General features: G+C 42.3%; 2 protein-coding genes and 1 long non-coding RNA gene across 8 annotated transcripts in view; 2 read left to right on the top strand and 1 right to left on the bottom strand.

Moving 5' to 3' along the window:
- Nucleotides 1-444: 444 nt before the first annotated feature.
- LOC144379204 (uncharacterized) lies at nt 445-26,390 on the bottom strand. 3 transcript variants are annotated; one of them, XR_013441650.1, is made up of 3 exons: nt 25,899-26,390; nt 24,560-24,735; nt 445-3,217 (listed from the first exon to the last, which is right to left on the bottom strand). It is a non-coding gene; the product is annotated as an uncharacterized LOC144379204 (long non-coding RNA). The 3 variants fall into 3 exon arrangements; XR_013441652.1 differs by lacking the exon at nt 445-3,217 and adding an exon at nt 7,399-9,890; XR_013441651.1 differs by lacking the exon at nt 445-3,217 and adding an exon at nt 11,888-12,163 and having other exon boundaries at nt 25,899-26,389.
- SULT6B1 (sulfotransferase family 6B member 1) lies at nt 2,711-19,571 on the top strand. The gene is given in 7 exon segments (XM_036070420.2): nt 2,711-2,909; nt 4,108-4,220; nt 8,797-8,886; nt 9,758-9,884; nt 13,590-13,684; nt 16,557-16,713; nt 19,075-19,571. Coding segments are annotated over 7 exon segments (924 nt in total). The 3' UTR covers nt 19,218-19,571.
- The window catches only part of EIF2AK2 (eukaryotic translation initiation factor 2 alpha kinase 2), a 37,040-nt gene continuing 35,747 nt past the window's right edge, over nt 25,098-26,390 (top strand). For 2 of the 4 annotated variants that reach the window (XM_078056190.1, XM_078056188.1), the window contains exon 1: nt 25,098-25,323. The gene's annotated coding sequence lies outside the window, so the exon portion shown is untranslated. Of the gene's footprint in view, nt 25,324-25,448; nt 25,624-26,390 lie in introns of those variants that run through there. The other 2 variants (XM_036070409.2, XM_078056189.1) reach the window with 2 other exon arrangements.

Here is a 26,390-nt window from a genome sequence, read left to right as displayed (position 1 = left end):
GGGGCAGCAGGGATCTCTTCATTAATAAGTACCTGGGAAGTTTGCTGTCCATTTTCCCACGGAAAGAGACAGCGCAACCTGTGTGGGATACTCAAAATAAAGCTCTCTCAATCAGCTGACAAGAGGTTGCAGAGATTAGATGACCCATTGTTACTAGTGACAAAAGGCACCTACTAGAGAAGAGAAGCCCAGGATCTTGGTGATGACCCAGCCTTCCCTTCAGATGGCCACAGGACACAGAGCAGTGGCACCTGCAGCCTCTGGCAGCACTGTCCCTGGGGCGGGGCAAGTGGGGGCAGGACTCCTGCTTGCCAGCATCCCCGTGCTGGAGTGGGGTGCTTCTCCATCACCCCCAGTCTAGGATGCCAAAGTGTCACCAGTTAAACTGCCCTGGGGGCGCCTGGGTGGCTCAGTTGGTTAAGCGACTGCCTTTGGCTCAGGTCATGATCCTGGAGTCCCTGGATCGAGTCCCGCATCAGGCTCCCTGCTCAGCAGGGAGTCTGCTTCTCCCTCTGACCCTCCCCCCTCTCATGTGCTCTCTCTCATTCTCTCTCTCTCAAATAAATAAATAAAATCTTTAAAATAAAATAAAATAAAATAAAATAAACTGCCCTGGACCCCGAATGTTTCCAGCATCCACTAACTAGACTTCATCCCTGACTTCCTGGTGTTCAACTTCTGAAGAGGGGAGCCGGTTTTTAATAAACTCCCAAAATACCAATAGGTTACACCTTCTCCCTATATGTGGGATTCCAAAGTAAATTTCAATCCTATACTACACTAGGAAGTAGCACTTCTCTTGGTAAAGAAGAGGGAAAAAGCCCAACTTAATCCTGAAGGGGCACTCTACTACATAAAGAGGAGGATGGCATAGGAGGCGCCGATTTACCTGCCCCTAAAAATCAGCCTTGGGCCAATTGGCACACAAGGGCCACATGCTGCTGCTTTTTTTTTCCCGTGATTCACTGGTTGCATATAACACCAGTGCTCATTCCATCAAGTGCCCTCCTTGATGCCCATCACCCAGTTGCCCCGTCTTCCCACCCACCTCCCCGCCAAGAACCCTCAGTTTGTTTCCAAGAGCCATATGCTTCTTGATTCTTGCTTCCCTGCTTTACTAATCAGACTAGAGTTCAATCACCCTAGACATTTTTGGTCACCAAGTTTTTTTTTTTTTCTCTCTCTCTCTCTTTCTCCCTCTTTCTCTCTCAACCTCTCAATCTCTCTCTCTTTCCAGAATTCTCTCTTCTCCCCCCCACCCAGTGTAAGTCCATAGCCTAGAAAAAAAAATGAAAAGAAAAAAAATTAAGAAGGAACAATGTCTTTAATCTCAAGGAAAGGAGCTTTAAACAAACCTCCTGTGCTGATGCCACCAGGAGTGTGAGCCAAGCCAGGGCGGTGCCGTCTAAGCGGTCCCCCACCACTTATCTCAGGCCTGGGTGGATCGAGGAGCTAAACAGAAGCTGGGATTGCACAGAACCGGAGGCCCACCTGCACTCAAAAGCACACCGGTGCAAATGTATCATATAATCTAGGTTATTACACAATCATTCATGCTGTTCACCTCCACCATGCATGTAGACAATTAAGAGTCAAGTAGGGGGGGCACCTGACTGGCTCAGTTGGTGGAGTACGAGACTCTTGATCTCAGGGTTGTGAGTTGGAGCCCCACACTGGGTGTAGAGAATACTTTAAAAAATAAAATCTTAAGAAAAAAATAAGAGTCAAGTAGGTAGAACTGTAAGACTGACAGCCTACCCTCAGCCTAGGGAGACTAAGAAGAATCAGAGCTCACATTACCAATTCCAAACAGCCCCCCAAATCCTCCTATAATTACAGACATGAGTGTCAAAACAGGATCCAGGCATATTGTCTTATCATTTTACTCATTAAGAAGCATGCAAAAGACAACAGCAACATTTGAATTAATACCTTAAATTCTACCTTCCCCAGGAAAACAAAGAATATAATGTAAGGGACAATCCCACTAAGCAGCTTGGCAAGGAGTCCAGTCTTACTCCTTTTCTTTTTTGGGAGGGAGATTCTGAAATACACAACCTTCCCACCTACAGTGAATAGCATCCCATTGTTATGTAAGTAATAAGATCTCCAACAGGGAAGTGGTTTATGGAAATATAAAAATAGTAAGACAGTCAGATATTCCAATTTTACCTTTTGACAAACATTTTAAAAATACATTATTACAAATATAATGAAACCCAGAAACCTATCCAACTAGGAACCCTCTCTGGTCTCTTCTTTCCCCACTGTAAAATGGAGATTAAAAGTTGCTCTCCTACACCTACCACCTGCCTCAGTAAGATATGTTCTGTTGACATACAAAATTTCCTCAATTCTGTGATGGAAAATTGTATGTCTGATTCAGTTAAAGAACTGTTTGTTAGAAAGTTAATATCTGTTATCTTCTGGTAATGGACTCTATTCTTACTTTCCTTGGGAAGATTGTTTATAATGGTAATATAATCAACCCCTGGGGTTATATTCCCTAATCCTCACACTGCTCTGCACCTGCAGTTTGCCTTTTGTCGGAGATGGGTGTGCAAACAGGCAGGTGGGGGCGGGGAGAATTCAATGATTTATTTCTCCTGTGAGCTGGGGGAGTCCTTTATTCCACCTCCTGAGAAACTCCATTAAAAGCCGTCGCTGCCCCTGGACGACCACAGAACAGGTTCATCAGCAGGGAGCCAGCATGGCCAGTAAGTCCAAATTTATTGACTATATTGACGAACCTTTGGAAAAATCCAAAGAAACTGCGCTTTCTCGCTTGTTTTTCACTCATCAGGGGATTCCGTACCCAATCACCATGTGCACCTCAGAAACTTTCCAGGCCTTGGACACCTTTGAAGCCAGAAGTGATGACATAGTGCTCACATCTTATCCAAAGTGTGGTAAATGACAAATCATTTTCTACAAGGGCACTTTTTCATCGTGAGTAGTTGGGCAGGGTGCAAGGCCAAGGTCGGGGAGGAGGGCAGTTCATTGCTGCATGAAGCCAGCCAGAAAGCAGTGGGAGGATGATCAAGATGGTTAAGAGCAGGGGTGCCTGGGTGGCTCAGTCGTTAAGCGTCTGCCTTCGGCTCAGGTCATGATCCCAGGGTCCTGGGATCGAGCCCCGAATCGGTGGGCTCCTTGCTCAGCGGGGAGCCTGCTTCTCCCTCTCCTACTGCTTGTGTTCCCTCTCTCGCTGTGTCTCTCTCTGTCAAATAAATAAATAAAATCTTAAAAAAAGGAAAAGATGGTTAAGAGCATAACTTGTGAAATCAATAACTAGAACTGCTAGATTTAGAAACCTCGGTGTCTGAGGGAGGAGGTCTGCTGGATGATGGATGCAGAAAAGATTCATGGTGGGGCAGGCTACCAGAAAGATGAATGCAGGGGAGTCCATTTGCTATCAAGCACTGAGAGCAGTAAAGATTTTCATCTTGATTCTTGACTAAAGACAAAAGCATGCCCATGTCTATAATGCATATGATGATTTCCACATAATAGATTATTTTTCAGGATCAAACATCATCAATCCTTTAGTTTTGCAAACCAGTTTTACATGGTTTACATTCATCAATGGAGGATGAGACATTGAGAATCTAAATTCTCCTATTTCATAAAATCTCACAATCTACTTTTGATTTTTTTTAACTGGTATTTCATCTCTAAGTGTTTATTAAAGCCATCTTCATTTGATTCTGTTAATTGATGCTGGGTTTTAATAAAATCAAATTTATCAAAATTATAATACTCCTATAGAAAATATTCATTAACTTAAGGGAAAATAATACATGATATATAATAAAAAATCATTTCTATAACATAACATTGTTCTGTAAGGAACATATGATAGATTCAAGAAATATTGCCACTCGTTAAAGGAAAAATCTGAAAAATAAGATAACTTGAATTTTGTACTAACGTAAGAAGTGCTGTTTCCACAAAACTGTTTCTTTTATAGCCCAGTTTATTTCAAATGTACATTGTACATACCACAGGATGGCTGTAGGTTTTAATTTTTATGATATATATGTGAAAGTAACATGACTTTGCTATATCAAGACTCCTTAATGAGCTTTGATTCTTTGATTTTTCTTACAGGTTCAAATTGGATTCTCCACATCATTAGTGAATTGATATTTGCTGAATCTTAAAAAAAGTATGAATATCCAGAATTCCCAATTCTTGAATGTGGGGACCCAGAAAAATACCAGGTTAGTACCAAACAGCCTTTAAACTTATAGTAAATTATCATAGAAAGAATTCTTCCGTTTGGGGGATATTTTTAGTTTTGCGTTCAGAAAGTACACTACTTAAATCATGGCAACTTATTTTGTGCTTACCATATTATCCCAGCACTTTTCAAGGATTATCTCATTTCATGGCGAAATAACCTCATCACAATTTTACAAAAGATAAAACCATTAGAAACTTACCCAAGGTCAAGGGGCTAATAAATGGCAGGGCCAAGATTTGAACCCAAGTTTTCCAATTCGAGCTTCTTAACCTCTGCACAATATAGACAGCCTACTTATAAAAGAAAAATAGGAGGGAAAGCAAGCCGAGAAACCTGAAGAAAAATTAAAACCAGGGGTGCCTGCCTGGCTCATTCAGTAGAGCATGTGACTCTTGATCTCAGGGTTGTAAGTTTGAGCCCCATTTGGATGTAGAGATTACTTAAAAAATAAAATCTTAGGGGCGTCTGGGTGGCTCAGTAGTTAAGCATCTGCCTTCGGCTCAGGTCATGATCCCAGGGTCCTGGGATCGAGCCCCGCATCGGGCTCCCTGCTCAGCAGGGAGCCTGCTTCTCCCGCTCCCTCTGCCGCTCCCCCTGCTTGTGTTCCCCCTCTCGCTGTGTCTCTCTTTGTCAAATAAATAAATAAAATCTTAAAAAAAAAAAAATCTTAGGGGCCCCTGGGTGGCTCAGTCAGTTAAACAGCCAACTCTTGGTTTTGGTTCAGGTCATGATCTCAGGGTCTTGAGGTTGAGGCCCAGTCTGGCTTGGCACTCAGTGTGAAATCTGCTTGTCTCTCTCCCTACCCCAACACCTGCTCCCCCCGCCCCCCACCGCCTGGCACATGCTCTCGAACTTTCGCAAATAAGTAAAATCTTTATTTTTTTTTAATTTTTTATTGTTATGTTAATCCCCATACATTACATCATTAGTTTTAGATATAGTGTTCCATGATTCATTGTTTGTGCATAACACCCAGTGCTCCATGCAGAACGTGCCCTCCCCAATACCCATCACCAGGCTAACCCATCCTCCCACCCCCCTCCCCTCTAGAACCCTCAGTTTGTTTTTCAGAGTCCATCGTCTCTCATGGTTCTTCTCCCCCTCCGATTTCCCCCCCTTCATTCTTCCCCTCCTGCTACATTCTTCTTCTTTTTTTCTTTCTTAACATATGATGAATTATTTGTTTCAGAGGTACAGATCTGAGATTCAACAGTCTTGCACAGTTCACAGCGCTTACCAGAGCACATACCCTCCCCAGTGTCCATCACCCAGTCACCCCATCCCTCCCACCCCACCAGTAAAATCTTTATTTAAAAAAAATCTTAAATAAATAAATAAAAATAAAAAGCAAAATCTTAAAAAAAAATTAAAACAAAAAAGCTTTGTCTCTGAAGACAGAGACTTGGGTGGGATGCCAACAGGAGGGTTCCTCTAAGGCCCAGATAATCCTGCCCTCAGTTTATGTCAGCAGTCCCCAGACTTTTCCTAGGAAGACATTACCTTTGATGTCTCTGCCTCGGGGATGACTCAAGTAGTAGCTGAGAGAGTAAGTCACTGGTGTGTGTAAAGGTTCTAACAGGTCATCCTACCTGTTCTAATTCACCTTACCACATATTATTACTCGCTTTATCAGTATAACTAAGAGGGGCTTGGGTGTGAGACAGGACGCTCTGGTCCCTGCCAGGGAAGGCAAGAAGAGGGTGGGAGGAAGGATCTGCCTCAGGACTTCAGTGCTTGGGTAGGACAAGTGAGAGGAGGACCATCCCTGGCCCTACCTAGATACACCAGAAATGCATTTGGGAAGGGAAAGCTGTATTCAAGGGGGAACCACAGTCTCAGCAAAACTTTGAGAAGTGTTTACTACCAAGACTCCCAACAAGCAGACAGAAGAGCTCAGTTACTAAGAAATAAGTCATTGGATTGAGACTTAGGAAGTGGTTTCTGGAAAATGACAGAGACACTTGGCATGATGACAAATATAAACCGAAAAGTTGGATCTTAGGTGGAAGGAAGCCCATTTCCGTGGATCGAACTAAAGTCACAAAAAATTACATGCAAATGAGATGTACAGGGACTTGGGGGTGGGCTGGAGTGGGAGGTAAGTGTGCATCCTGCATGTGGTTGGCTGCAACCTCAGCAGGCATCCGAGGCGCCAGCCCCCACATCAGGGCCCAGACGTGGGCGGTCAGGACTGGCTCGGGATGCGTGGACAGGAGTCTTCAGCAGCTTTTTCCTAGGTAAGAAACGATGGGCCAATGAAAAGCCCCACTGGTTTCTCCTGTCCAGGCCATTGCATAACATTTTTTCTAAAGAGGGTGTTTCGCATCAACTTTACAATTTATGCTAACATTTCCCCAGTTTTCCGCTTTTTTGAAAAATAAACTCTACACCCAAAGTGGGGCTCGAACTCACAACCTGGAGATCAAGAGTTGCATGCTCTGACTGAGCCAGCCAGGCGCCCCTATTTTAAAATGGAAATCAGTAAGAAGATGAGCTTTACTCAACAGTTACTCACTTTACAGAAGACTTTCCTAAAATACATATATTTTCCTGGGGTGCCTGGCTGTCTCAGTTGGTGGAGCATGCAACTTGATATCAGGGTTGTGGGTTAGAGCCCCACATTGGGCATAGAGATTACTTGAAAAATAAAAGAAAATAAACATACAGTCTTTACGTTGCTTATAGTTTGGCCATATCACATTTTCACCAACATTTTATTATATGCATATCAGTTTTGTTACAGTTATTTCTCATTTTCTCCCTGGATATTTTTCTAATCCTTTTAGGAACTTTACCATTTCTCATGTCTTTTTGTGACTTTTGGCTGTTCGGTGTAGTGGAAACAGCATACTATAACTTAATCTGAAAATCACCACCTGTGCGATTTTGTACAAAGCACTTAAAACCCCAAAGCCTATTGTTAATCTCTAAAATGGGGGTTATAATACCCACCTGAGAGGATTGCTGTGAATGAATATAAAAGTGACATTCAAAACTAAAAATTAGGACAGTTTGATATAAATCAAGTATTATGACTATTAATCACCACTTGGGCCCATATCATTGACTTAATTTTTTTTTTTTAAAGATTTTATTTATTTATTTGACAGAGAGAGACACAGCGAGAGAGGGAACACAAGCAGGGGGAGTGGGAGAGGGAGAAGCAGGCTTCCCACTGAGCAGGGAGCCCGATGCGGGGCTCGATCCCAGGACCCTGGGATCACAACCTGAGCCGAAGGCAGACGCTTAACAACTGAGCCACCCAGGCACCCCTTAAATTTTTTTTTTATTTTTAAAACCTCATTTTATTTTTGCCCTTGCTTGAGTTGGGATCTCCACTAAGTTTTTACAGAACAATTGGCTATAAATATCTAAATATCATTTTATCACTGGAAATAATGTGACCAAGCAGTGAGTGACCTCTACAACTGTGGAAATAAACTTGAAGCTTTAGCCCGTATAACATACTAAAGGCCTAATATTAAGATGAAACCCTTATCCCTGGCAGATTAAACAGCTAACTTCATTTTTTAAATTATCAGTAGAAGTGGATACACACACACAAAGAATCAATGACTGAGTCCTCACACTGACAAGAATTTCTCTTGTAAAATATTTCTCAGATATTCAAGTGACTGTGCCCTTTCAGGTTCTGTTGGGATATTTGAATGGAAATTTAAAATTTTTTTTATTTATTTGTTTATTTATTTATTTGAGAGAGAGAGAGGGCATGAGTGGAGTGGAGGGGGGGGAGGGAGAGGCAGGCTCCCTGCTGAGGAGGGAGCCCAAGGTGGGTCTTGATCCCAGGACCCGGGGATCATCACCTGAGCTGAAGGCAAATGCTTAACTGACTGAGCCACCCGTATGCCCCTGGAATTTTTTTGGTAAAAAAAAAGCTAGATATTAAAAATAGGTTTGGAGGAGCTATGAAAAACTTGAATATTTCTGTTAAAGACCTTGACTATAGAAGAGAGCCAAATTAAGTCAAAGAGTAGACCGCAGATTATGAGCTGTCTTGAACACAAGAATTTGATGTGATTTCGAGAAAAGGTAAACTTTTCAAAAAATGACCAAAAAAAAAAAAGATAAGCCAGTTCCTACAAGGAGGTCCAAAAGGACGATTTAAATTATTTGTTTATGATTTTCTCCATTCCTCACCCCCACAAAATAAGAAAACAGAAAAAAATTAAAAATTGGAGGAGGGGCACCTGGGTGGCTCAGTCAGTTAAGCATCTGACTCCTCATTTTGGCTCAGGTCATGATCTTAGGGTTGTGAGATAGAGCCCAGCAACCCCGTCCAGGGCTCCCTGTTGGGGGTGGAGTCTGCTTAAGATCCTCTCTCTCCCTCTGCCCTTCCCCCAACCCTGTGTGCAAGCGCACTCTTCTTTTCTCGCTCTCTAAAACAAAAAACAAAACAAAACAAAAATTGGAGGAGGAAATGGAAAAAGCACAACAATAGTGATGCTTGAAACTACCATTCAGATACTACACTTAAGAAAGATTGACCATAAGACACACACACACACTTTCACTTTATTGTGTATATTTTTAAGAGAATGAAACAGTTTCCATCGCCAAGGATTTTGGCAACTCACCTCCATTATGACAAATTACCTGGGTCCATCTTCAAGAATAAAGCCAAGGTGAGTGTCCCTTCTTACTCGTATTTCAGTTTGAAGTTTTTAACGTCTAGATATTGCCTTTCTGAGCTATGTGATGAAGTTTGCATCTTATAGAATTTTAATAAATGAAGTGTGAGATTTAGTATTTCTTCTGTTGCTTCTTTCTTCAGATTATATTTGCTATAGTTTCATGCAAAGCAAATGCATTTTCAGCTAGGATATAAAACATATACCTAGAATTGAACATATTTTAAAATCTGTTTTGTAGTGAATAGATTTCAGAATCCCACTAAGATATTTAGAGTGTTTAACAAAAGAGTACAATCTAGGAAAACAAGCAGAAGGGTTTGTTGTTGTTGTTGTTGTTGTTCTTTCTGGTGAGCATTATTTACCTGAGGTCTGAAACAATTTTATTTCTGAATTTCACATATAATAGCAAACTTCAGGTCATGTGTACGTAACTATAGGTGCGTTGGTTACTCTTATCACTGTTTGATCTTCTCCCACCAAACTCTGAACATTATTTTCATTTTCCTTAATATTATTTTGCAATTTTTACTTTGCATTTTAACTTTCCAGATCATGCCCTTATGACTATTCTAATGAACTTGCTCTTTTTTCCTTTTCGATATCTTCTACATACAACTTTTTACTAAGTTCATTAGCAGAAGTTCTCTGCTACAACATCAATCTGCTTTTTCTTCTTTTTTCTCCCTTCTCCCCAAATTTCCCCATCTGCTACCCCCTCTTCTTCAATTTCTTACTGTCCTTTCTCTATTTGTTAACAAAATTAAGTTGTATACAGGATTACACAATGATATTGCTCACCCCTTCACTTTTCCAAAGTTCAAAACATAGACCTGAATAAATTAACTTAATTTTCTCTCCCTAGATATTGGTAATATTTCGAAACCCTAAAGATACGGCAGTGTCTTTTTTCCATTTCCACAATGATGTCCCCGATATTCCAAGCTATGGCTCTTGGGATGAATTCTTCAGACAGTTCATGAAAGGACAAGGTATAGCTGTTGGCAAAATAATTCTTTCTTCAACAGATGACCACATTAAGTACAAAAAAATCAAATGTGTCTTACAGTAAAGAAAGAAAGAAGATTAAGGAGGATCCAGGCACCAAAAAGTTGCTTTTAAATGAAGTTTTATAGCACCACTACTTCTGTTCATCAAACAATAATACATTAGTGTTTTTAAAAATGATTTGGGCAATTCATATGTTGACTATGAGTAGGGGGTAGGCATCAAACAGACATGGGACAGGGGCACCTGGCTGGCTCAGTAGGCAGAGCATGTGACTCTCGAACTCAGGGTTGTGAGTTCGAGCCCCATGTTGAAGGATAGAGATTACTAAATAAATAAATAAATAAATAAAAACTTAAAAAATAATAATAAAATAAAATTTAAAAATCTTAAAAACCCACACCTAAGATATTCATTTGCCAGAAAGGAAATCAGCTTTGCCAGACCATGTTGTTGTTTCACCTCTGGTTATTGCTAACTGCAATTTTGTAAGTGCCTACTGATGCTCCAGGTACTAAAGTAGGTGTTGTATGTGCATGATTTCGCTTAGGACCATAACAAATTATGAACAAGGCAGTAGTCACCCCTTGCACAGATAAGGAAACTAATCAAAAAAGTTAAATCCCTTGCCAGGGGTCCCACTGCTTGTAGGTACCAGTGACTCTATCCCATGGGTAGAGTGGCCAGAGATTAAAGATGCCTTCTCTAACTCATGGCTCTCTTGAGTCTTATGTGGAGTAGAAGGCAGAATTAATGCCAGATGACCCTAGAAAGGAAGCTATTGACAGGTCACTCCAAGAGGACCACTTTTGAAGGTGACCAGCCCAGCAACCACATGCATGGACACGGGGGCAGTCAGTACTGGCCCCAAAGCAAAGATGAAGTCTGGGGATTGGGGTGTAGGAGAGGAAAAAATAGTGCTCAGAAGGTGCTTATGAAGGGCCTTGAAGAAAGTTTAGTTTGTCTGGAAACCACTCACTGAGACTGGATGGAGGAGGCAGTTAAGGAAAGTCTGAAACGGCCCCCCGTTGATAACATGAGAGGGCGTTTAGTGATGAGAAGCTGTCATCACTGGAACAATCTATCGCAGGGAATCTTTGTGGCTCTAGCCACCCTTTCAGCCTAATTATTTGATTGACAATGATAAAATGTGCTGGGCTTAACCTGAATAAAGTTTCTGCCTTACAAACTTGTTAAATTCAACCTAGGGAGGAAACTGAATGTACTGGGAAACATACAGGATTTGGAATGAGAGGTCTGGATTGGGCTTCATCACTTACTACTATATATTATAATTAATATTAGAGAGAATAAAATAGTTACCACTTACTGAACAATTACTACATGCCAGGTACTATATGCTATCCCTCGCGTACGTTTTTAAATTTCATTTCTCATGAGAACCCTATGAGGATAAATACTATTATTGTCCCTGTTTTATAAAGATGGAAATAGAGGCATAAGAAAGTCACGCGGCCATTAAGTAGCAGAGCTGGAACATTTTTAGATTAATTAATTAATTTTTAAATTTAAATTCAATTAATTAACATATAGTGTATTATTAGTTTCAGAGGCAGAGTTCAGTGATTCATCAGTCTTATATAACCCAGTGAGCAGAGCTAGAACTTAAACCCATGTTCAAATCACTCATGCCTGGGTGATTTTGAGCAAGACATTTGATCGCTGTGAACTTTGGTTTCTTTACTTCTAAGGTAAGAAGAGTATCCGACCTACCGGAAGTGGGACAGTATAGCATTTTGTTTGGCAACCCTAGCTTTTGTGTCAGACAGATGTCGAAAGATGACCACACCCATAACTTACTAACCCTGTGACCTTGAAGTGGTGACTTAGCTTCTCTGGGTTTCTATTTCCTCATCAACAAAACAGGTTTCAAAATTGTACCTATCACATTGGATTGCTTTAAAGACTGAAGGATAAAATGTATCAATTAATAGTGCATTTGGAAGAATAGAAAACCTGACCACAGTGGCCTAAACAGATTGGGTTTTATTTTTCTCACTAAACAAGAAGGCTGAAGGTAGGCAGCTGGTTCCGCTGCCCAGTGATGTCGGGCCAACACCTCTGACATTCCCTTGGCCTCTCCCTTTTGCGCCTTTTGCAACATACTCTCAAGTTGGCTACTGTCCTTCCAAGCATCCCCTTCAGTTCAGGAAGAAGGCTTAACAAGACAGCAACAGGTTTGCTAGAAACCTTCCAGCAGACTCCTGCTTGTCTTGCTGGTCAACCACAGCTCTGAGGGAGGCTGAAAAACAGGAAGCCAAATTCTCACAATTGGCTGAGACCCAAGCAATCAGTTTAGGTAACAACAAAAATGGAAGTATATCGGATACTGGGTGTGAAACTTACAGTGTTTGCCACAACAAATAAAACATGTAGAAACAGCCTGGCTCAGAGCAAAGACTTCATGATAATGATAATAATTATGAGAATATTACTATTATTAATGATATAGAAATAATGGCTAAAGTTTGTTGAGTGGGTACTATAAATCAGGGGCCGTTTTAAGCATGTGATATGTGTTAATTCACTTAAACCTCCTAACAATCCCATTTTACAGATGAGGAACCTAAGGTACAAAGGGGTTCAGCGAATTGCTCAAAGTCACACAGTCCACAAGCACCACAGCCCATCAGTGTCTCGATCTGCACTGTCCAGGATGGGGGCCACTAGCTGCATGTGGCAACTGAGCACTTGAAATGTGACAAGTACAATCGAGGAGCTAAATTTTAAATTTTATTTAATTTGAATTAGCTTAAATTTAAACTTAAAAACAGATACTCAGTTCAGTTACTGGAGACTTTTAAATAACTTTGGTACAAGTTGAGTGTATGAATCTACTTTTTCAACCAAAGTTTTAAAAGTCGAAAAATACATCAAGTATTTTTTTAAACGATTTTATTTATTTATTTGACGCACAGAGAGAGGAAGCACACAAGTAGGCAGAGTGACAGAGGGAGAGGGAGAAGCAGGCTCCCCGCTGAGCAGAGAGCCCAATGTGGGGCTTGAGTGTAATAGAATTTAAATAAAATAAAAATTACAGTTGTGGCTTGCATTAAATTTCTACTGGGCAATGCTGATCTAGATAATATCTGTCTCATCATTTCTTTCTTTCTGGCACTATCTGTCAGTTTTCATGTATCATTCACTATTTCTGAATTATTTTATTCACCTAAATATTCATGAATGTCTGATAGTTTTTATCAAACCACTTTTGCAACTAGCTTAGTTGTGTTATTATTTATGAAAATAATAAAATGAATAGAAATCTGACAATAGGAATGGCTTATGCCAGTTCTTTTGGAGCAGGGATTTGTAATAACAAATAAACATCTTGTTTGAGGGATGCCTAGGTGGCTCAGTCGGTTAAACGTCAGACTCTTGATTTTGGCTCAGGTCATGATCTCAGGGTCATGAAATCAAGCCTCTCGTGGAGCCCTTTGGTGGGCTCCTCGGCGAGGAGTCTGCTTCTCTCTCGCTCTCTCTCCCTCTGCCCCTCCCCCCACTGGCATGTGTGCTCTCTAAAATAAATAAATAAATCTTTAAAAAAAAATCTTGTTTGAGCATATACACATATGTATAGTTTATATTTTAGAGCATAAATTAACCATCTATCATTTTAACCTCAGTTATTTAAAATTCCTTAAGAATTTTTTTCCCTGTGTTTTTAGTTTCTTGGGGAAGTTATTTTGATTTTGCCATTAATTGGAACAAACATCTTGATGATGAAAATGTTAAGTTCCTATTATATGAAGACCTGAAAAAGGTGAGATTATGATTATTGACATTCTATAGCAAAATTTCTTATAAAATATAACATAGAGCACTTACTTTTAATGTCTGGTTGTGTGAATATTGTATTCAATTTAAAAAAAAGAATATTCCAAATATGTGGGAGAGGCTAGGAAAAAAAATACAATGCATAGGGGCTTAGGTTGTTTATTAAACAGAAATAAAATAATGCTTAGCAACTTATGATTAAGAGTGGCTGCTTTATTTTCCTGCTATGATAGATGGTCCAATTTAAGAATGGCAAAAATAATAGGTAGGTTTCAGTTGAGATTTAAATGAACATGCATTTGGCTGTGAATTGATTTTTCCATATGATGTTATTTTTTTTTTAAAGATTTATTTATTTATTTATTTATTTATTTATTTATTTATTTGAGAGAGAGAGAATGAGAGACAGAGAGCATGAGAGGGAGGAGGGTCAGAGGGAGAAGCAGACTCCCCGCCGAGCAGGGAGCCCGATGCGGGACTCGATCCAGGGACTCCAGGATCATGACCTGAGCCGAAGGCAGTTGCTTAACCAACTGAGCCACCCAGGCGCCCTGATGTTATTTTTTAAATTGTTTATCCATGAACATTTAGTGAGTGAGTGCTCAGCATTGTTCTAGGCCCTTGTGATACATCAGTGAACAGACCAGACAAAGTTCACTGCCCTGGAGAAGCTTACCTTCTAGCTGAAGAAGGCGGGGAGAGAGAATCATAAATAATAAAGACAGTATTTTTTTAATGTTTATAATATTTAAGACAAAAATGGCATAGCTGATTAAGGAAAATTGGAAATGTTAGGTAGGGGTGGGGAACTGGGATGCTGGACATATCCCAGTATAGAATAGGGTAGTTGGCGGAAACCTCATGGAAAGTAAGTGATTTGAGCAAAGATCTAAAGAAGAGAGGGAGTGAGCCCAGTAGGTAATTGGAATAAGAGCTTTCCAGGCATACACAATCAACTGGAGCAAAGGATCTAAGGTTGGAGTGTTCCTGGCATCATTAAGTGACATGAAGGAGGTGAATGTGGCAGGGTCAGTAGGGTTGAGCCTGGGGAGATTAACCAATGAGAACAGAGGCAAGGGAATGAGGTAGAGTGAAGTATGGGAATCATGTGACAGGCCATTGAAATTCCTTTGGCTTTCACTCTGAGTGAAATGGGAAGCCATTGTAGGAGAAGAAGAGTGATAGGAGTTGGTGTGTTTTTAATAGGTTCATTCTGGTTGGTGTATGAGAACGAAATAGGGAGAAGCAAAGACAGTGTAGAGAAACCCATGAAGAGACTACTGCAATAGTCCAGGCAAAGGAAGATGATGGCTCAGGCCAGAAGGGGCAGTGGCAGTGATAAGTGGTTGAATTCTGAATATATGTTGAAGAAGAGCTAATAGGATTTGCTGCTGGACTGAATGGGAGAAAGAGTGGTGAGGGAAAAAGAGAAATCAGATAAGACTCCAATGTTACTGGCCTGACCAACTGAGAGGATTGAGTTGTCATCATTTGAGTAGGAGATGCCAGTAGGTGAAAGCGGGATTGTGGGAAAGATCAGGGGTTTGGTTTTGGATATGCTTAGTGTGAGATGTTTATCAGTCATCTAAATGGAGAGGTCAAGTAGGCAGTTGGGTATAAAAGTCTCGAATGAAGAGAGAGTTCTGGGCTGTATATATAAATTTGGCACATGAGATTACATACCCATGTATGTAAGTATACAGATGGAGAAGAGAAGAAGACCAAGGACTGAGCCCTGGAGTCCCCCATAGAGAGAGTTTGGGAAACAGGGGGAATCAGCAAAGGAGACAGAGGAGTGGCTATTGAGGTAGACAGAAAACCAGGGTCCTGGAACTCCAGTGAAGAAAGTACGTTAAAAAGAAGGGAGTATGTCAGATGCTTTCTAGTGGAAGTGAGTTCTTAACACCAGTCTCCCCTGAAATTCTTATCAAAGGAAAGTATAACTGAACCCGTCCCTTCCCTTGATAGAGTGCATCTATGGAACATGAAAGAACATATCAATTTAATCTGTTCTCCTTCTAGCCTAGAGTAATGTCTCTAAAACTTGTGTTCTGTGGAATGTCAGTGTTGCCTGGATGTTAATAATTCTTGCTTAGAGGTTGCCTATTCAAACTGATTTGGGGACTGCTACTCCTTTGGGACATTCACACTGTAGCTGGCATAGTAAAGATTCAGAGATCCTGTAGGAAAAACTAACAAAAAGTTATCTTTATTTAACCGAAAGGATTCCAGCCTTGTTTGACCTCAACCCTTCACCCTCCTTCTTTTTTTTTTCATGAAACATCTATAACCACCTTAAAGTAAATTAGTGTTCTGTAGAATACAGTTTAAGAAACTGTTCTAGGAGATTTATGAATCTTCATGGTCAGGGATACTGTTGAGGAGGTTCATGATTTACAAGGGTATTTAGACAAGATAAATTTCAAGACTCCTTCTAGTTTTTATGATTCCAAAAATTAGACTTTCGTGATGGAATTAAACATAGAATTCAGAAGAAAAGAGAATTGGAATGAGCACGCACAATTACATTAATTTCCTCATCTCATCTAGACTGGTGCTTTTTAATAAAGTATCACCTTAGATGAGATTCTTACCTACTACTTAACGCTTACTATCATTATTTATATCCTGAAAAGTTCAGGAAGAGTCATATATTGAAACTACAAAGTAAAATCAATACAGAATATCATGTAGGGCCATCTTGAATATTGATACAGAAGTATCAAAGGAAGTCTAAAGATAGTGAGATAAATAGTTAGAGAGCTAAGCTAAATAAATCCATTCTGGCTAAGAAGCCTGTCTTTGCTACGGCATGATTCCCATGCAAAGAAGTTTATCCTTGAAAATTTTGTTTTCAGAACCTGGCTGCTGGAATAAAACAAATTGCTGAGTTCTTTGGATTCTCTTTAACTGGGGAGCAGATTCAAACCATCTCAGCCCAGAGTACCTTCCACGCAATGCGAGCAAAGTCCCAGGAAACACATGGTGCTGTTGGCCCGTTTCTGTTCCGCAAAGGTAAAGTCACCCTGGTTTCTGGGACACCCACAAGTTGCATGTAATAGGCAATCCAAATAACTAGACCTTAAGTTAAGACAGGATTTCCTTTTTCTCTCCCTCAACAAGAAGTTTGACACGGTCAGTTCAGAACTAGACTGGCAGGTCTGCAATATCTAAGTTCCTACTACCTTTCTGCTTGTCACTTTGTGATGGCAAGATAGCAGCCAGAACACCACCATTACATTAAAATTAAAGGATTGTTTTATTAAAATAAGGGACTAGCAAGAGACAGAATCGCGTGTATTAGCTGAGTGGGGTTCCTTTAAAGAACTTTGTGGGAAGCCTCATCAGTAACTTTGTACACTTCATTGGCCACCTCTCTCTGCCCTGTTGGCTGGGAACTGTGATTTTTTTTTTAAGGTGGGAACATTATTACTAAATTAAAATCAGGGTTTTGTTAATAAGGAAGGAAGAGATAATGAGTATTGGATAGACAACTAGCTATGTCTGTCACTTGATGATTTTACCTAAATTTCATTAAAGCATTCTAATTTCTTACAGAAATTTATGATAATATAGCTTAGGGATTACCAGGCTTTTTAACTGCATATATAACGAAAGTATAATGTGATTTAGAGCCAGCACATATCACAACGACAACTATCATTTATCAGGCATCTATCGTGTGTTAGACCTCTTGCTGGGCATAAATTTTATAGCAAAAAAAAAAAGATATTAATGCCTTAATTTTACTAATGTGGGCACCAAAGCTCAGGGATATTAATTTGTCCATTGCCACAAAGCTAATAATTGATGGAGTCAGGATTTGAACGTCGGTTTACTTGACTCTACTACACTTTATCAAATGAAAACCCATTTAAAATCCCCACCATGAATGGAACATTGAATATAAATCTGGCTTTGGTTTGATTCCTGAGTTTATCCCTGATTTTTATGCCTTGTTTGATGAACTTTAAAGGAGGGGAAAAAAGAGAACTTTTCTATTCATTGTTAATCAAGCACTATTCAGAACAGAAAAATTCGAAAATAAAGTAATAATTTAAAATTTTTACAATATTCCTCATAGAAAATTCAGAAAGCATGGGAAAATGTGCAAAAGCATTAAAAATTATCCACATTTCTCCCACCAGAGGCATGTTTAACTTTTTGGGCATATTTCTTCCAGCCTTACTCTGTGATGTCAGCAGATGACGTCTGTAAACAGTTTTGTGTTTTACGTTATTCCCTTCACATATCTAAGCATTTCCTCCTGTCATCAAACCCTCTTAATAAACAGACATTTCAAATGGCTATTCAACAAGGAACTTGCACCTTCAACCCAAATCACCAAAAGATTCTAAAGAAAGAAGTAATTTCCTTTGCTTTTAAAAGTAATAAGAAAAACATATACTAATCTCAGGAAAATAATAACTTCCTGCAAAATTTTCAGTATCTGAGGTCTTCACAAAAACCTGCTGTAAAATGACAACTTCTCAAGGGGAAAAGTATTTAAAAGACTTCACAGAGAAAAAAAATGACTCTCAAAAAGTGGAATTTTAGGTCTCGAGGCTTGAGACAGGGGTGGGGATAGATCACTGAAGCCTATTGTCCCCTCAGTGATGTAAAGAGCACATCACTTCCCATGCCACGGATGGGGAAGCCCCAGTGATACTGTTAATTTTACAAGACTTACATTCGTTCTTAAGACTAATTTTCTTCATGTGTCTATTTTCACATTTCAAAGTGAAAAATGGTAAAATCGAGAAGAAATAGGGGTGGGGGATGGGCAAAAGGGGTGAAGGGGAGTGGGGAGGTACACATCTCTGGTTATGGAATGAATACGTCACAGGAATAAAAGGCACAGCATTAGGAATATAGCTCAGTGGAATTGCAAGGTGTTGTATACAGGTGACAGAAGGGAGCTACACTCGTGGTGAGCCCGGCATCACTTAAAGAGTTGTTGAACCTGAAACCAATGTAACACTGTGTGTCAACTACACCTAAATAAAAATAAAAATAAAAATAAAAATAAAATAAAATAAAGTAGCTAAAAAATCAGGAAGGAATATTCCTTTTTTTAATTTCATTTTATTATGTTATGTTAATCACCATACATTACATCATTAGTTTATGATGTAGTGTTCCATGATTCATTGTTTGCATATAACACCCAGTGCTCCGTGCAGAACGTGCCCTCTTTAATACCCATCACCAGGCTAACCCATCCCCCCACCCCCCGCCCCTCTAGAACCCTCAGTTTGTTTCTCAGAGTCCATCGTCTCTCATGGTTCGTCTCCCCCTCTGATTTCCCCAAAAAAAAGAAGATAGGAAGAAATATTCTAACAGATGTCCGGGTCTGTTGTTTTTTGTGTGTTGCAGGTGAAGTTGGCGATTGGAAAAATTTGTTCAGTGAAACTCAGAACCAGGAAATGGATGCAAAATTCAAAGAGTGCTTAGCAGACACTTCCCTAGGAGCAAAGCTGAAGTATGAAATCCTATTGCCAAGCTTGATTTCTGGTTAATGCTGCAGGCGTGGATATTTTATTTTGATGAATAATAATTAAATTTAAATAATGAAATAAGTTAATCAAATAACCAAATAATGATAATTCAATAACATTTAGATATAAATAACGTGAATTTAATAATACTGACAACATTTGAAGTTTCTGAACTCAGACTTGTTTGCTCACTTTTGGGGAAAAGGCCATTTAGCTGTCCAAAGGGGATAGTCTTGCTAATGGGGGATGCTGGGCTTTTCACTTCTTTCATGCTCTGGGTTCACATAAGAGCATAAGCAGATACTATCAGAAACATGCATAAATCGGTGTTTGAGTGTAAATGAGACAGCTCTCCCAATGATGCACAAATTTTTGTCCTCCCAGAATAATTCCTCTCTCACTGAGGATCAAAGCACTTGTGGTGGCTATCTCAAACTTAGAATTGGGGGGAAATGTAATTCCAACTCAGCACTAAAGTCAGATGACTAAATCCCGTCCTCATATAATTCAAGGAAAATGCATTGCTCATCTACTCTGTACATGTCTCTTTAGGAGGTCCTATGGAGGCCCCTCTCTTAAGGGGCTTTATATTTCTAGTTAACACAACGTTGAGTTCAAAGCTAAATATTAGAGATTGTGTTATTGTGGCATAAAGGCTTTTCTACCACAGAGGCCCAGGTAGTCATGTGGAATTTACAAGAGAAGGTAAAGCATGTTCTGGAAAAAACCTCGTAACAATCCTTAATCTTTACATCTTTACTTCTTTACAGTTAAGAATAGAATGGTTCATAGAAGTTAGATAAAATTGCTTTGACAAAGACTGCAGGGCTACTATTTCTGGTAATATTGTGGATTACATAAACTAAAAACCCTTCCTTCACAACACCAAGAAAGACTGGATAAAAATTCTTTAAAATTCTTTTAGTTGATGAGGGCAGCTGGGTGGCTCAGTCGGTTAAGGGTCTGCCTTCGGCTCAGGTCATGATCCCAGAGTCCTGGGATCGAGCTCCCTGCTCAGCGGGGAGCCTGCTTCTCCCTCTCCCTCAGCCTGCCGCTCCCCCTGCTTGTGCTCTCTCTGTCAAATAAATAAATAAAATCTTAAAAAAAAAAAAAAAAGAATCCTCTCTTCCTCTGCTTTCTACTGTAAACCAATTTGTGTTTGATTTTATGTTTATTACATCAAAAGCATCCTAACTGATCTAATATTCTAAAAACCACTTCTTAGTAAAAAAGTCACTTCATTCACTAATTTATTCAATGAATCTTTATTGAGAGCCTACTATGTGCAGCGCTGTACTGGAAATGTGATGTTGGGCAAAAACCATACCGTGTCCTTAAGTGTTTAAATAGAAATTAGTTTCTTTAAAAGAAAAAAAAAAATTATTTATTTATTTTGGAGGCGAGGAGGGGCAAAGGGAGAGGGGAAAGAGAGAATATCAAGCAGACTTCCCGCTGAGCTGAGCTCAGAGGCCCTTCACCACTGGATCGCGTGACGCATGAGATCATGACCTGAGCTGAGACCAAGAGTCAGACGCCCAACCGACTGAGCCACCCAGGCACCCCGCTCATTTTTTTAAAAAGATTTTATTTATTTATTTAAGAGAGAGAGTGAGCACGGGGTGGGGGGGGCAGGGGCAGAAGGAGAGGGAGAGAGAATCTTAAATAGACTCCCTGCTGAGCTCAAAGCCTGACACAGAGCTCAATCCCATGACCCTGAGAGTATGACCCAAGTCAAAACCAAGAGTCAGCCACTTAACTGACTGCACTGCCCTTCTTTTAACAGACTGGTCTAGGATGTGTCTGGTTCAGGTGAGGCTTGATCAGACAAGGACCTGATTCTTAATCTTCACTTCTCAACTCTACTCTCTCAGTGTAGGCTCCATGTCCAGGGAGGTTTCTCCTGGTGCAGTACCGGAAACAGAAACCACTAAGAATGTCAAGCGTAATGATTTAGTAGGAAATGAACGCGTATGTGTTGGAAGGGATGGCAGAATGGAGACTTCCACTGTATCTGCCATCCAGAGTTCTGCCACCACAGATGCCCCATGCCCTCGGAGCACTGACAAGGGCACCTGGAGTCCAGCTCCACTGAGCACAGGTGCTTGCTTGTCAGCTCGTTCTGTCACAGAAGGATGGCTTTTTCCTCCCCTCCATCTTCCAGATCTTGCACCACTGTTCATCAGTCATCAGCAGAACTCAAATTATGTCCAGAATTTTAAGTCCATAGAAATCTGGAAAATGTGATTTTAACCTTCCATACATTATAACCCAGGGGATAGGGAGACATAGAAGGGAGTGAGAATGGAAGCTAAATAAAAATTAACAATATCTAGTGCAGTCCACAGCTTCTGCTAATAATCTTTCAAGCCAACAACAGAACTCTGTTCCCACCTAATGCTGCTGTTCCCTCCTTCAAACGAAAATATGCTTATCCTATCCCTGAATCTTTACACCCATTGCTATGTGATGTTCCTTCCTCTTCTCTTTTAGGCACAAATTCCACCTTAAGACACTCTAACCTAAAGACCATCTTATAAAATTCACCACCAGCAGCAAATCTCATATAAAAGGAAAAGGTAAAACAATTAAAAGAAGTTCATTAATACCTACAAAAAACAAAGCCAGGAAGAAAAATGTGTAGCTTCTACAGTCCTTTATTCTGCAACAGGAAATGAGACCAGAGATGGTGTTTATTACTTCCTTATTCATTGTTCTCTTTGCCCTCAGAAATCTTCCCAGCCAGGGCGCCTGGGTGGCTCAGTTGGTTAAGCGACTGCCTTCGGCTCAGGTCATGATCCTGGAGTCCCTGGATCGAGTCCCGCATCGGGCTCCCTGCTCGGCAGGGAGTCTGCTTCTCCCTCTGACCCTCCCCCCTCTCATGTGCTCGCTCTCTCTCAAATAAAGAAAAATCTTAAAAAAAAAAAAAAAAAAAAAAAAAAAAAGAAATCTTCCCAGCCAGTAGGGTGACACAAATCCTTCAATCCTGAAGGATTTGAGCCCCAAACAGTCCTTCCTTGTTGAACAGCTATAGATTTCCATTAACATGTAACACTGAACAGGGAATTACTAGAAGCAACTTTGGAGGAACTCCTGGGTTGAAGACATGCTTGTCCCTGACTCTGTTGTGTGGCTGCATCACTGTTTTCCCTTATCGATCCCCCCAGCCAGTTCAGTAACCCCCTTATTTCCTTGCTGGCTGATGGCAATATCCAGATAGAGTTTCAAATTCCTCTTCAAAGAATTATGTGTCCCTTAGTGGAAACACAGCCCAATGTCATAGGAACAGGAAGCACTATTTTGCAAGTGCATAACTAGGTTTATTTTTTTATTTTATTTTTTAAAAGATTTTATTTATTTATTTGAAAGAAAGAGAGCATGCGGGCAGGTGCACAAGCTGGGGGAAGAGGGAGAGAGAGAAGCAGACTCCCTGCTGAGCAGGGAGCCCGACGCTGGCTTATCCCAGGACCCTGAGATCATGACCTGAGCCAAAGGCAGATGCCTAACTGATTGAGCCACCCAGGTGCCCCTAACTAGGTTTAATTGTGGGACACAACCCTCTCGCTTTTACTGTTCCCTGAGTTCATGTGTCCTGGCCATGAAAAAAAAACAGCAATTTGGTTTAGAACATAACTGCCCATGAAGGGCAGCACACCCAGCTTGCTAAGTGCTTTCTCCTACTTGGGGCTGTACCTGAGTCTTCCTTACTCCACCCTACTGTCCAATATGGCCAGCTGCTTGGGGTAATGAGGTTCAGAATAAAGTCATTGAATCCTATGGCAGTCACTTCTTTTTCTGTAAAATGGGTTTCTTAGTGAGGGATAAGATGATGGTGAGCAAGGTATTCAGAATGTCCAACAATGATGATGCTGGCAAATGCATTGCAGGAAGGAAAAGCAAATCCATATCTGCAATAAAGGTTTACCCCCCAGAGGGCAAATCCCTGCCCACATGGTGATGAAAGGTCCTGGTGTTACCTGTCTGCCACAAAGTGGCTAGCTGGTCTCTCTTGGTGTATGGTCCTCTCCACTGGGGCCCAGAGTTGGTCCCCGATGTGAGATATTGGGTGCTCAGCAGCCAGATCAGCCTTGATGAGAATTTCATGTTGATGAACTCACACATATCATATGTTCCTACTGCCATAGTCTCCTCATTCCTTGAACAAGCGCCCCGGGGTGGCTGGGGAAAAGACTGACTGACATCTACAGAAGTCTTCCTGCCCACCTGCTTCTCAAAAGCCTCCTCAGAAGAGGATGCCTTTGATGAACATTCACAATATGCTCATACTCTGTGTCTAACTGGTTCACCCACATCGTTTTCCTCAGGCCACCTTATCACCAATCCTCTGATCTTGTTCCTTCCAAATCTCTGACTATCCAGCTGACCTGCTAGACACTGGTTCTGTCCAAGCCACTAGCTCTCTCTTTCCACGTGACAACTAAAGGTGCTGCTCAAAGTTGTGTCCACGGGAAGGATTTCCTTTCTCCCGCTATCCTTTAGGGCCACCTCCCAGAGGGGCTGTTGTAGAACATCAATCCACTTCTTCTTCTTTTTTTTTTAAGATTTTATTTATTTATTTGACAGAGAGAGACACAGCGAGAGAGGGAACACAAGCAGGGGGAGTGGGAGAGGGAGAAGCAGGCTTCCCGCTGAGCAGGGAGCCCGACGTGGGGCTCGATCCCAGGACCCTGGGATCATGACCTGAGCCGAAGGCAGATGCTTAACGACTGAGCCACCCAGGCGCCCCTACATCAATCCACTTCTGATTAATGCCAGTGTACTGTGCTTCATGCAACTTTTCCTTTCTTAGTCACCTGGTCACAGGGAACCCACAAGCTCAGTGATGTGGGTCGACAGAGCTTGTCCTTTCCTTTCTTTAAACGACAACTTGTCACTGTTACTCCCGCTGCTGCTGCCACAGCCACCACACACCCACAAGACTGGCAAATGGTCTCATGCAAATTCCTGCCATTGCTGGAGCTTTTTGTCATCTGGAAATGCCCCAGAAAGATGGCTCTGCCTCCTATCTACCTTACAAACCTTCCACCAGTACTTCACATTTGTGGAATTTAACTCATGCCCAGGACATGAGCTATAATGGAAATATAGTGTTTAGCCATTGATACCCTGAAATTCCAGAAGGATGTAGGAGAGAAGTGGAGAGGGACTCCTAGAGCCAATGCCAAATACTGAATGTATGTGCGAGGTCCATCTTGGCACCACCTCACTCCCCACTCTAGCTAAGATGCTGAGGGCACAGACTTCTGGTTCTAATCCCAGTTCTCCTGCTTACTGACTGAATTGCTTCTCTGTGCCTCAGACCTCAGTTTTCTCATCTGTTAAATAGGTATAGTAATGGCACCTACTTGTCAGTATTGTTTGAAGTCCTCAGCAATCCTCAATCACCGTGTCTGTTTCTTATAAATAGAGGACTACTTAGTGGGGCTTTGGTAGGAAAACTCCACGAGGTCCCACAGGGAGCAGGTAGGTGGCTCTCCTCATTGCTGGACTGGCTGGTGCTTACAGCGGCGCTGACAAGGACCTGTTGAATGAATGGATGGGGTGGAAACTGACCGAAGGAAGGCTAGGTCCCCAGGGCTCTACATCCCCCCGCCTTGTAAAGGTGAGGAAGTAGCAGAGTGAAAAGGGGACGGAGTACTTTGGTGTTTACGGGCCCGACCTTGAGTTGAATCCTGGCTTTGCCACTTAGCAGCAGGACTCTGGGCGGGTTAATCTACTGTTTTTTTGATCATGAAATGGAGCGGATAATATCCACCTTGGCCGACCGCCGGTGCTGGGGGACCTCGGTGTGCTCCCTTCCTCCCTGCTGACCCTTCTCGCGCACCGGGGCAGGGCAGAAGCAGACGCGGGAGCCGGGGTGGCGGGGAGGGCGCAGAGGAAGGGGGTGCCCCCGCAGGGTCCTTGCGCGCCTGGCGGCCAAGGGGCTGCACGTAGGAGGTAGCGCGCCCGGCGCGGACTCGGAGGGAGGCTCCAGCTTCCAGCGCTCTCCGAGCGGGAGAGGGCCGGGCGGCCGCCGGGGAAGGCGGAGCCCGCGGGGAAAACGAAACCGAGAGCGAGCGGCCGGGACCCTGCGGGCGGTCGGCGGCGGCGGCGGCGACGGCGGAGCTGGGTGAGCGGGGCTCCGGGCGTCCGGGGAGCGCGGGGGGCTCTGGGGTGCAGGTGGGGGGCGGCGCGGGCGCGGCGAAGGGCGAGTCCCGGCTCGAGACTTGGACGCTGGTGAGAGGCCCCCGACCCCTAGCCCGGCCGCGCGGGGAGGGCTGTCCGAGGCCCGGAGCCCGGGAAGCGATCGCGCAGCGCGCTGGGGACTGACAGCCATTCCCCCCCGCCCCCGCGAAGAGTTTCTATAAGAGCAAGTAACGAATTTCCCCGGCCGGAGTGGCGGGGTGGCGGGGGATCTAGCGGAAAACAGGTAAGTTGGGAAATATGACAGATGGGAAATATGGAGGCCTGGATTTGCCATAGATTGGCTAAATAGGCCCTGGCTGAACATCTCCTGCCTACACAGTTGCAATTGTTTCTCAATGGCCGGGCCTTTTAGCCCACCCCACCCCACCCCACCCCTCACCCCCGCCCCAACTCCGTACCACCCTGTCCCCCATATCTTTTCTCAACACTGCAGCTGCCGAGGGGGTCCTTTAAGTCAGAACAGGACACTCCTCTGCTCGGATCATCCCAATAGCTCACCATCTCCTGAGAATTCCGTCAGTGGTGGCCCCTGGGTGGCTCGGTTAAGCCGCGGACTCTTGATTTCTGCTCAGGTCTTGATCTGGGGGTCGTGAGATGGAGCACAGCCTCCAGCCATCTGGAGCCTCCCCGCCTCCCACCACGCAGGGCTCGGTGTTCCTCAGGGAGCCTGCTCCAGATTCTCTCTCTCCCTCTGCCCCTCCCCCCCAGCTCTCTCGCGCTCTCTCTTTCAAATATATAAATAAATCTTAAAAAAAAAAAAATCAGTAAATGGCGCAGACAAGGCCCCTTGCTCTCTCCACTGCGACCAGACAGGCCTCATTGCTGTTTTGGGAGGCAGGCAAGCACATGCCTGCCTCTGGGCCTTTGCTCACCTGTTTCCCCTTCCTGGAAAGCTCTTCCCCCAGATGCCTGCATGGGTCATTCTTTTGCTTTACCCTGTACTTCTTGCAATGTCATCTCATCAGAGCAGCCTTCTCTGAACAACCAGCT

This window comes from Halichoerus grypus, chromosome 10 (assembly GCF_964656455.1).
Source record: "Halichoerus grypus chromosome 10, mHalGry1.hap1.1, whole genome shotgun sequence".
Lineage (NCBI taxonomy): Eukaryota > Metazoa > Chordata > Mammalia > Carnivora > Phocidae > Halichoerus > Halichoerus grypus.
This window is presented reverse-complemented; position numbering and strand designations above follow the sequence as displayed.